This window comes from Colius striatus, chromosome 4 (assembly GCF_028858725.1).
Source record: "Colius striatus isolate bColStr4 chromosome 4, bColStr4.1.hap1, whole genome shotgun sequence".
Classification (NCBI taxonomy): Eukaryota; Metazoa; Chordata; class Aves; order Coliiformes; family Coliidae; genus Colius; species Colius striatus.
The window spans coordinates 70,360,251-70,372,897 of NC_084762.1; the positions used below are offsets into that span (position 1 = coordinate 70,360,251).

Below are 12,647 nucleotides of genomic sequence, written 5' to 3' on the forward strand. Positions count from 1 at the left end.
GCGGCTGTTCTGAAGAGAGGACATTTACACACTGGTCTGCACAAAGTTTTGGAAACTTTATTTAATAATCTGCAAGTAAGTATTGTCTTCATTGAAACACAAGATTTTTCTGCTGTGAAGACCTGACCAGCCTTAAAATTAAATGATCTGGAAAATGTTTTCTGAAAGGAGTGCATAGTGACATTACTCCAGTCCAAGTTCTGTGGTAGTACTCACTTATTCTTTTCTATTTTACTCTGAATAATGGACGTAAATGTGGGCTCAAGTATGTGCTTTCTGAAAACATTTCTATGTCAACCTTAAGATTTACAACTCCTTCTTAACCATACTTGGTTTGATTATTTTTAGATGGCTAAAGCACACTAACATGTGGATAACATGTTCTACTTTCTCATCACAGCAACAATCAAGTTGTCTGTTTCCAGCATCTCTGGGAGGAAGACATATGCTCTTTTCCCAGGATGAAATTTAAAAGAGAATGGAAGAAATGAGACAATGATTGTTACAGTCTATTTATATAGACTTCTGCAATCATGTTCCACAAGTCAGCTGAGAGCCTTAGTTAAAAAGAAGTTTCAAGAACATGCATAAAAAAGATTCAGCTGAACCAATTGATTCTGTGGCAGTGGAAGAACAGGAATTACACTGACAGACTAACACTATCAAGTACATATTGGAAATGATGAAGTGTCAGAAAAGCAAAAATTCAGAAAAATTGCACAAGAAAATATAGAATAATGGGATCACTTAGGTTGGAAAGGACCTTTAAGATCATGAAGTCTAACTGTTAACCTAATACTTTTAACCTTGGCAAGCAAAGGGACAATACATACATCATTAGAAAAATAATTGAACTTTGAAAAGAAAGCAGGTAGAAAAATACCTGCAATAGGAAATCCAAGTATCATATGATATCAGCTAGAAAGAAAAAAAACTAGCTGGTCTGAAATCAGAAAATATAATCTGAGGATGATGAGGAAGGAAAAGAACACAATATTCTGAATTCTAAGAGCACAATCATGATACTTCTGCTTGCTTTAATTAATCCCGAGTATTTAATTTCATAGACACAAAGTTGAGAAGTTCCTCTTCTCCTCCTGTTTTTTTGTTATCCATAACCTACAGACTACTGAATTTCCCTGCGACCTAAGAAGAGTTAGTTAGCATTGGGTAAAGTGTTAAATGATGATAAAATATACTTTGAAGTCAATAGGAAGAAAAAGAAAGCAGGTATAAGGCCAAGACTGATAATCTTTGAAGTTCAGGTAATGGATCCTATCATTATCAAGGTAAAGGTCTGGAATGCACAAGGTTGTTCCTTTGCTTTATGTAGTAGTGATGAGCAAAGAAATATCTAAAGAATAATATTTGTATCCTCGCATGTCCCATAGGCCCCAAAATCAAGCAGAGGGATGGAGATTTGGAGGTGTCTTGATCACAGTTCCAGATCTTATCAACTTTCCTGAGTTTATGACATCAAGTTTATTTTATGGCAACAGAAGTAACAGCATATGTTGTACTGGAGTCATGTAAATAGAAAATGTGCTATATGGAAAGCAATTTTTCTTACGATTCACACACACATAAAATTTCCCTGTTAGTAAGACATTATCTTCACCATGCTGTAATTAAGTGTTTATGTATTTTGCATTTAACATTCCCAAAGTGATTTCAATAGTGAATGAAATACTACATCTCCCCTTTAATGATTCCACTTGTTAAAAGAATTCATTTTTTATTTAACAATTTTGCAATAAATCTACTTTTTTGCAATGAATTAACAAGTTAATCACTCACAACACTAAATAGTTGAATAGTTTTTTACGTATCTTTTCAGTTTCCTCTTCTACCAAATTATTATCTTATAAAACATATATTACACAGGTTTCACTCCTTTGTTGCTAGATGGGTATTTATTTAACATATAGGATCATTTTCTCACTTTAATTTTGAGGAGGGTCTGGAGTAACACTTTGAAAAGAATGAGTAGCAGCAATTCAATCTGTACAAAATATTTTCTGGAGTTTATGCTGCTTTAAAAATATTTAATACGCATCTATGAAAAATATATTTGTTTTTCCCTCCCAAAATTCCTAATATCACAGTTCTCAGATGAAATATATACAGTGTGATACAGTCAGATGTATGTTGTGCAGATGTCATTTAAATATACGCAAATTTCATTTGTAAAGAGGAATAAGACCAAAAAGAGCTACAAAAAAACCCCACAACTGTGTTTACTTTTGCTTCTTAATCCATATTTCTCAGAAAGGATTTAATATTAGATCACTGCATTACTATATATTTTATATATATTTCCAAATTTTTACTAAATATGTAAAAGTAAATGATCTGATACTCTGAAGGGTAATCTGATATTAAAGCTGTAGCTGCCAAAATGAGAAAATAGAACTCACACAATCTTCATTTACCTACCAATTTCCAACATGACTTCAAATCAGTAAAAATAAACAAGATATGTTCAAAGAAATCATTACAGCCAAAAGTATTACAAAAACCTTAATTTTCTTCTTCTCTTACCTTTGAAGAAGACAAAATTCCCCTCACTGTTTTCATAAACTGCATCAATGCTGGGAGGCAGTCCCCTCCAGAAGTAGGTAATCTGCATGGGGTATCCATCCATCACCCTGTTGTTTCTGACTCGCCAAAACCATTGATCCTGGAAAGCAAATACATGTCTCTCATTATTCTTTGAGGCATTTATATGTGTTCAGTTGCTGTCTTGAAAATACTGAACAGCCTATCCTAGCATTGTTAGAGTATGACTTCACTGTGTGCATAACCATTTTTGTATTTGCATTCATGTCACATTCACACATGCATCAGAACTAGTTGTTCCCTGAGGTGGGATAAAGATACCCATGTCAACTGTGTGTTTGGTGTAGATAGCCTTTGGCAGAACATACAGTGTGCTATGTAACATGATGCAATCATCTCAACGTCACTGCCATAAGTGACATCACTTGACTATAAATGCTTTTAGACTAAACCATTTATGTATGTGTAAACCTAATGTGTAAGCCTAATATAGTGGGGCTACAGACAGGCTTTGAAGACAACTAATTCTGCAAGCCAGTTTTTTTTTTGGTGTCTGCAAACAATGAAAGGTTGATAGATATAGCTGCAATATTACTATAGCTATATAGTTATAATTGGTCTGATAAGAACTACAAATTGATGACAACTTTACTGTACTGAAGACTCATAGTCTTTCCATGTAATATTAAATAGAATAGTTAATATTACAGCCAGTTATAGGTGCTAAATCCAGTGTCCTGGTAAATCTGTCTTAGATTGTTGCCATTTATGATGGCTTCTCCCTGTGGGATACGCTATTACTTTAAATGAGTGTCATATGGAAGTTGTATTGTTGAGGAATTAGGAATTTTCAAGTTGAGAAATGAGTATTTGACACATTAGGTGGGTGTTGATAAAGATGTTGTACTTCAGCTCTTATAACACCAACAGTTCCAGTCCATCCAATATTTCCAGATGAAGGATGGGGCAAGCAAGTATTTAACTATTTACACACACTTGCACATTTTTACAGTATTCATATGATAAAAAATAAACCCCCCGAAATGATAAACTAAATGCCGTTCTGTCAGATATCTGTCACAGTTTTACATGGCAGTGCAGTCTTTTTTTGTACAGGTCAACTTGCCAAGACAAAGAGACCTATGCTATTATGGGATCCAGCATAGCTTTGAGAGAAGATTAATACTTTGCAGGAACAGGCTTATGATGAACTGTATTCATCTTTCCAAATCTGAGATTATAGCTCTCATTAATTGTTTATCTTTCCAATGACTCAACAATTTATAAATCTCCACAAAAAAGTATTAGCTGCAGAAATACAAAACATTTCAAAATATATACAGAATCTCAATCATGTGCATAAACAAGTTAAAAATTGAAAGAGTTGTTTTAAGTCATAATCTGAAAAATATTATGTTTTAAAGTAGGGATTGTCTGGAAATAATAATATTAAAATCCTCACATCTTTTTCATGTCTAACTGTTTTCCTGCCAGTGCAATACAGTTACACTATTCTCATCTGGTTAGATTCCCATTTTCAGCTTTCATTGTTTTTTTTTATTGTAAGTATGATAACATTTAAGGAAAGTCAGTTAAGTAATTTTGTTAGTTTTAACTGACTACATTCCATTAAGAGAATGACAAAAGCAGGGAAACAATAGAGATACAAGGATTTAGGAAGGCCTAACTGAACCACATGTTCTTAATGCTGAAATAGGTAACATCAAATTCTGATATTTTTTGAGCATAAAAATGATATAAAAATGAAGATAAGATAAGAAAATTTGAAAGAATGAAAATTAGGTTGAATAATCTCGAAGTAGACATTTGAAAGTAATTTTAAATTGAAACAGTAATAAATGCTTGAAATGGATTTTCAGGTCAGATTTTTTTAGGCATCATTAATCTAGGAATGACTTAGGGACGAATGATGTAATGATAAGTCTCATTAGGCCAAATAGATCTTTGTCCTCCACAAATTTCTGTAAAACTCTCAAAAGACAGACAATATCTCAGAAATCATTGTTAAAGATTTTTTTTTAAAAAAAAGAACAAACAAGTAGCAAGATGCAGTGATTTAAAATTGCCGTCTTTGTGATATCTGTTACTATTTTCAGTACAAAGGAACACTCCAATTTTTTCTTTCTTCACTACAAGACAGAAATAACCCTTTTTATTTGTCTGAATTTGGTTGCATAAGCACACCTTAGAAAACAATGTTTAATTACAGGAAGAAATATACTCAGTTCTCATAAAATGTCCACCCACTTAGAAGGACATTGATGAAGTTACGGGTACAAATTAAGCAAGATATTTAAAGCGGAACAAAGGCTGGCTACTTAGCTGAATACAAAGGGATATAAATACACACCTAAGCACTTCATTGAACAAAGGTTGTAAATGAAATGTTCAGGCTTTCAGAAGTTTCCCAATAAAATGAGCATACTCCAGAAAGTCTGAGCAGAAGTGCTGCAGACAAAGCTTATCGTATTCTACATTGGCTAATGAAACCCAGTTTTCAGTTAGTATACCAAAGCAGATCTTGCTAATCACATTAATATGTTAAAATAGAAAGATTTTTCTTTGACAAGAATAATCTTTTGATCTGACTTAAACTACATTTTTAAATAATCACTTATATTGACTGTAGTTTTTGTTTATCTTTTATTAAAATAACAATCAAACAAACAAAATTCTCCTGAAAACAAACAAAAGAAACGCCAAACTTTAAAGTCATGGCTCTATTCAATAGTTAACACATTTTCAGGTGTTAAAATAGATGAGGCCAGATTAGCGAGCATTCATTTTAGTTTGGACAGTACTGTACAGTTGAGTGGCTAGTACTATTCCGTCATGGTGATTACTGGTATAATAACAAAGTCTAAGCAAAATTACCCCAGTAAAGAGACTAAATATGCATTCTTGAAAGAAACTGACTCTATAACACAGATGTCAATGTGCAACAAAACCTGTAAAATCAACAAGTCAACAAAGATTGTGTCCTTGAGAATGAGTTGTTTCAGTCTTAGGGTTTTGTGGAATGTATTTGCATTAACTCATTTTGATAACAAGACCAATTAAATTATATTCTGCAGATTTGGTATTGAGTTATTAGTGTATTTCATATTTATTATTAGTGATTCAAAGCATAATATTGGGATGATTATGTATTTTTTTCCTCAGATTTGTTAGAAAAACAAATAATTTGCCCAGTCAGAGTACAATTAAAATCTTCACAGTAATACAATTATGTCAAAGCTAAAATGTTTGCTACATGCAGCATAGCCCCAGAAATTTGTTTTTAAATATATATAAAAAATGATAATATCAATACTAAGTAGCCATAAGCTTTAAAAAAAATGACTCAAGGTATCCATCAAGAAATTAATTCATCAGGGTGCTAGTGTATATACATATTCATCCTGGACTGGCAAAGGCACTTTCACCTGAGACCGATAATAAGAGATTCCCACTCTATCTCTTCGTCATTTTAGAGACACTTCTAATATAAATGGTTTCTAGTTAAGTGGTTTCTAATGGTTTCTAATAGAAAAATGATGAATCTTTTAAGATATTTTCTTTTTTTAATATGCACTTTGCTACTTTCCAAATTCTACAAAGAAATTAGATTACTTCTGTACTAATACAACTAGAGCAATGTTCAGTGAGTCATGTGAGCAGAATTGATTTGATCAGATTGATACGTCTACAACATAAAAAATCTGCTTATAAATGAATCACTGAACCTGGCACACAAAGGTCCTCTATAGAAACGTTCTAAGGTAAGCTTCACTTGGTCTTTTATTTTTGCATACTGACTATAAAAGGAATCTAGAAGCCTGTCTCCTGCTCAGATATCTATAAAGTATAAAGTAGGCGTCTAACTGCAAGTGAGATAAATCCCATCCATTCTTTACTTTTTGTCCCCTGGATTCAACCACCAATTAATGCAAAGAACATAATATTGTAAGGAAGACAATATGGCCAGATCAGGGTTCATCAGATCAGGGTTCATCTAGGCCTGTATTTTATGTCCAGTGGAGTCACTAGCAAATTAACAGATAAGACTTAAGCCTTGAACTGGTCAGGCTGTAGGTCCCTTACAACTGCACTATGGTATCATAATAAAAGGAAAGGTAACATGCAATGACACCTCTTTGATACACTTTTCCAGTCACTTGTAGTTCAGAAACTACAAAGACAATAATTTTGTGATTAATAGCACTTGATGGGTTTTCACTCCTTCGGACTAATTCCTAAACACGTTCAAACTTAAGAGCATCCACAGCTAACTACAGAAATGTGCATGTCTAACGACTCACGTTGTGAAAAGACATAAGCAATCAGAAACAGTTACAGTTGCTCACTGATGTTCAGCCTTCATTCACCTTATTTCTTTTTATTTATCACCAAAAATAGTAGCACTTTGACTGCATGATCTGATCCAAAATCTCTGTTGCTTCGTATTAAAACCATCTTGTAGACTAAGTCCTTCTGCTTGTTTTCAGGAAACTTTTCTACATCGCAACATATCTGGCCAATATTAAGGATAAAGGAACTGTGGCTTGAAACAAGATCTTCCTGTGCCATTGCCTTTAATGTCTAAATATGTCATTCTGAAACATAACTGTGAACATTCATGCTCTCTCTTCTGATTGATGAAATTCTGTAGACTGCTTATTTTTCTGCTCTGTTTTCAGTGGATTTATTGCAGTCATTGCAATGACTATGAAGAACGGAATATCAGTCATCAGTAAGGACCCTACAGGTTTCTACAGAGCTAACATTTTGAAAATGTATAATTTTTCTATTTTTATGATCTTATTTAAGGATACAGAAGCAGGCACATGATTTACCAATAGATGTATTTTTAGAGATAGCCAGATTGACAAGAATCACCAAATACCTGGAAATGCCTGAGAGCAGAACTGGAAGTTTGGATCCTTTAGAAGATAGGACAAGGTAGGTGTTGGCAGAGTTTGATAGAATAATTTGTGTAAATTTAATTTTCCCAACTGACTTTCCTATGAACATACTGGACTCAATGGTTTTGAGACTCTGTAACTCAAGTTAAAAAGCTCTATCATGTGGCTCTAAAGCATGCCAGGTATCTTTCTGAGGTATTAGGCTCTGCTTATAGAAAGAATGGATCTTTTCAGCACATATAACTACATGTACTTAATTTATCTTAAACAAAGTTATATCTTTCCCATTATATTGGTTAAACAGTTTTCACTATTTTATTTCCCCAAAACACATTAACCCTTGAAGACAGGTTGAACACATGACTTGTCATATCCACTCCAATTCCAACCTGACAAATATATGCATTGAATGCATAGCTCTTAATGCCTTTCCTTGCTAGCTAACAAACGACTTTTTGCAAGCATCTGTAGTTACCCAATAGCTTCAAGTATATGGATCACTCTTGTGTGTCTGGGAGCTTGCATAATAATGGATCATTAAATATTATTACTATAGACATATTAAGTAAATGAAACTTGAACAATTATTCACAGTTCAAAAAGCAGAACTGAAATAAACAAAAAATCAAACTGGAGTTGAAAAGTGAGCAATATCGCTAAGAATCAGAAAATGGGCATTGAGTCAGAAGAAACTATAGGCTGTTTCAGAAACACTACTATGGATAAATAGTAATAGCAGGATGAAGATGCAGGACCAGTCAATCAAATTAAGCATTATGAAATTTGTTTTATTTGGAAGACAGGATAGTTCTGAGAAAGAAAAAAACAATAAAGCCTTCCAGAGAAAACAAACTCAACAGAGGTTATACACAAATCATTCTACTGTCTGCAAACGCTCAATCACCATTGGTTGATCTGGGCATTATATGTAAGATTACCATGTACTGTATCACTATCATAACCTTCCAAAAGCACTTAACTCCTTCTGTAAAATCTTCCATGTCAGAACTTATCTAGTTGATGATCTCTAAAGGTCCCTCCCAACTCCTACCATTCTACGATTCTATGATTCTATTTGGGTTACAAATCTGAGAGACACAGATCTTTCACAATCGTTCAGCTGGAGATGACATCGCACAGTGCTATTGCTTTTCTGATGTGTTCCATAACATATTCATGGTAACAACTCAGGTATGAGGGTCATGTTATCAATACTTTATCTTTGCAAATTGATCAAGTAATTAGGAAAAAAAATCAAAAAAACCTATTTTCCTCTGGGTGAGTTTTTGTATTCCTAACTGAATTCAGCTTTTCAATTAACTGATTTTGTTCAAATAACTAAAATGTCTTGACATGATAACATGTGCAGTGTCCTAGAAAAAGACAGGATATCTGCATAAAAGTAGTTTCAAGATTCTTTTCCCAGCTGCACAGTATTCCTTTGCACTGTGCTATTTTGTCTTAACAACAATAGCACAGACCTTAGAACACAAATCTTGCTGGATAAGAGCAAGTGTAACACTTGGGATTTTATAGAAAAATTAAGGCTTTTTAAATTTTTTTCCACAGTTGTTTGTAATTGAGTTTTGCTATCCACCTTGGACCATGAGAAGAAAATAAGGAATATTTGGTTTTGTGTTGACATTTTTTTTCCGTAACCTCCACTGCTGATTATCTAGTTCTTATCAGTCTGAAATTTTTGACTTCATGTTTCTAAACAATAGACACATAAGTATGTAAAAACGCTCCAGGACAGACTTATCTTTGTCCAAGCAAAACAGACCAACTCTTCTAATGAAATCAGAATAATTGTGCTTTCTCTACTTGTCTACCCTTATCACTTTATCACATGTAATATGATGCTTCACCATCTGCCTGAGGAGTGAGACTATTTTAACAACTACTACAAATAGTCATTTAGGCTCTCTGTAAGGACTCAGGCACTCCCTGAAAATGCAAAAGTTTAGAGGAGAGCAAACTCAACCATTTTTATTTATTTTTACCCTCAAAACATAGGGATAAAATCAGCATGGAATGGAGGTTTGATGAGGCCTAAATAATCAAAAGTTACTGACAATCTGAGAGAAAGCATGACCTGCTTAATCACAACTTCTAGATGCAGGCAGGGAAAACACTGAAAGAAGTTGAAGAGAAAAATTACGATTAAGTCAAAGCCATAAATACTTCTTTCTAGTCTCTAAGCAGTGATCTTTTTACTCTAGAATTTACTGTGTTATTTTAATGCTAATATTTATATGAATTATCACTATATCACCTTTATATTAATATTTATGTCATACACTTAAAATCATACACTTCTGTGTTTCTCTCCTGTCATGGTTTTGTGTGTAGCCATTTCTGGTAATTGCAAAGGGGCTGCAAAGATGGCTTCTATAAGAAGTTGCTCAAAATTCCCCAACTGTGATTCAGACCCACTTCTGCGACTGAGCTAGTTAGACACTTCCATTAGTGAGATGTCTCACTTTTTAAGAAGAAGAAGCCAGAAGAGGAGAGTTCTTCCTGTTCTTTCTTGCTGTCTTTTCTTCTTTTTTCTGGCTGGTGGTGGTACAAGGAGTTGGAAGAGAGAAAAGCGACCATGGGGACCCCAAGGTCAGTGAGACAAGAGAGCAGGAGGTGTGGCTAGAGCAGGGAACTCTTGTATCCTGTGGAGAGGACTGGTGAAGCAGAGATTTGTTGTCATTTTGTAAAAGACTGCACATCAGGGGCAATGACTATGCTGAGAGGATAGGCTGTATCCCATGTGAGGGATTCCATATTCACAGAAGCCATAGCTGCTGAGAAGAACCCACATCAGAGAAGTTCATTAAGGACTGTGTCCTGGGGGAGGGACCCCATACTGGAACAGGGAAAGAATGAAAGGAGTTGTCCTCCTCTGAGAAGAGAGAAGCTACAGAGACCATCTGTGAGAGACTGACCACATTCCCCATTCCCTGCCCCTATAATCCATTGAAGAGGAGGTTATTGTGAGCAGTGAGCTAAACCCAGGAAGAAAGGAGGGATGAGGGAGGGAGAACTTAAAGTGCTGGTTGTAATTTTCTCATCATCCTGCTCTCTTTTTGCTTTTTGTTCTATTCTGTTCCTTGTAGGTAGTGGAATAAACTTTCTTACTTTCCTAAGTTGAATACTGGAGTCTGTTTTGCCCAGAACCGTAATTGGCAGTGAGCCCTCCTCACCCTTGTCTTAATCCACAACAGCCTTGGTTATCTTTTTTCCTCCTATCTCCCTGGGCCCTCCACCATCCTAAGGAGAGTAGGAGTGGATGTGGGTTAGTGAGCAAGAGACTGTCACAGTGCTTCATTGCTGGCTGGGCAAAACAACAAGATCTCCATATGAATATTTCCCCTGGCCTGGACCAGATCACCTTTCAAGGTACCTTCCTGCCCAAACTATTCTATGATTCAATGACCAATAATAGGAAAACATTCATAATAAAATAAGAGAAAAAAAAATTAAAGAATAAATGAAAAATGGGCAAAATGTTCCTAATAGAACAGTGACACTACAAGTAGTAAAATAGATGTATGCTATCAGGAGAGTTGGACTAGATGATCTCTAAAGGTCCCTTCCAACCCTACCATTCTATGATATCGGTGATTAAGGACACAGCACGAGCTGATGCAAAATAAAATATAAATGTCATATACACATACAGAAGTACAACTCATGAAAACACTTGTGTTGGTAACTCTCATGTTGACATTTCTTACCTCTCTACAGACTTAAAATATTCATGTCCAACCCTTGAAACTTTGTAACCACTGAAGCCAAATTTCACAGATTTGCAATACAGATGCAATTCAATGGGATTCTAAGGGCAGATGCAGTATGTGCTCATCCTGCCACTTAACCTGTCTCCCTGCCTTCTCTACAAGTCTACATTGGATGGATTCTCTAAGGAGCTCAAAAGAAAGTGCAGTGCCTTCATGAGTCATGTCAGAATCACAGTTGGGAGCAAGAAACAGTGAGTAATTTAAATATTTCTTCCTGGTTTGGAGTATTTCGGGACAGACCATTCATAAACAACAGACTGAAGCTGCTATAACCAGACCAGGCCTCTCAAGAGTATATCTCATTCCTCTTACACATTCTATATAGAAGAGGTCTTACCTTACCCACAGAATCATAGAATTTGAAGGGTTGGAAGGGACCTTTAGAGATCATCTAGTCCAACTCCCCTGCAGAAGCAGATCAATCTAGATCAGGTCACATAGGAGCATGTCCAGGCAGGTCTTGAAGACCTCCAAGGAAGAAGACTCCACAACCCCTCTGGGCAGCTTGTTCCACTGCTCCATCACCCTCACAGTGAGGAAGTTCATTTCAGGGCCATATCAAATGTACATCTATAATGAATAGGTGTGGAAAGATGTATTTCAGCCTACAAAACTGCATGGGTTCAAGATTTCTGAAATCACAAAGTAGAAAACATATAATTATTCAGGTCAGAGCTGAATAAGCAAAAGGAATGAGATGTAAACAATGTAAGAAATGCACTTACATTTATACACATTTTCTAAATGCCAATAAGTATATATAGGTGTATATTTGTTAAGATTCTTTTTCTTGTTGTTGTTCCTGTATTATCCTCAGTGGCCGTGGAAGTCAACTAATGCAATACTCCAAAGGCCAAAGTGTCCCAAAATCTAGCTATTGTAATTGTGCAATTGAGGAGATAAATATTCTGAGAGAGATTTACACCAAGGCACTAGTTACCTAAACACTTAGATTAAAAAGAAGCTGTCTCTAAATCCTGAAATGGACCACTGCAATAGGCTGGCCAAGGAGGTTATGGAATCTCCTTCTTTGGAGGCTTTCAAAACTTACCTATATGTATTTCTGTGTGACCTATCTAGGTGGACCAGTTTCTGCAGGGGGGTTGGACTAGACGATCTTTAGAGATCCCTTTCAACCCCTACCATTCTGTGATTCTATGACTCTTTGTAAATAGCTTACAAAAGTCCACATAAGTCCCTTGTAAATAGCCAGACGTGCAGATCAGGGCCTAAACAAATTCAGATTTTAAAAATACACATGAGTTGAATATCTATATGTTGCTGAAAACTCAGTCTTTCCTGTTGTTTAGAGTATGAATTAGGCAATAAGTTCTGAGAAGCTGATAATATGTATCATGGTTTAGCAAGGAGC

General features: G+C 35.1%; 1 protein-coding gene across 1 annotated transcript in view; it reads right to left on the bottom strand.

Annotated features, from left to right (window-relative positions):
• The window catches only part of MMP16 (matrix metallopeptidase 16), a 168,037-nt gene that overhangs the window by 14,264 nt on the left and 141,126 nt on the right, over positions 1-12,647 (bottom strand). Inside the window, exon 7 of the mRNA XM_061995106.1 lies at positions 2,542-2,680. Within this exon, the coding sequence (XP_061851090.1) occupies positions 2,542-2,680 (139 nt within the window). The remainder of the gene's footprint in view (positions 1-2,541; positions 2,681-12,647) is intronic.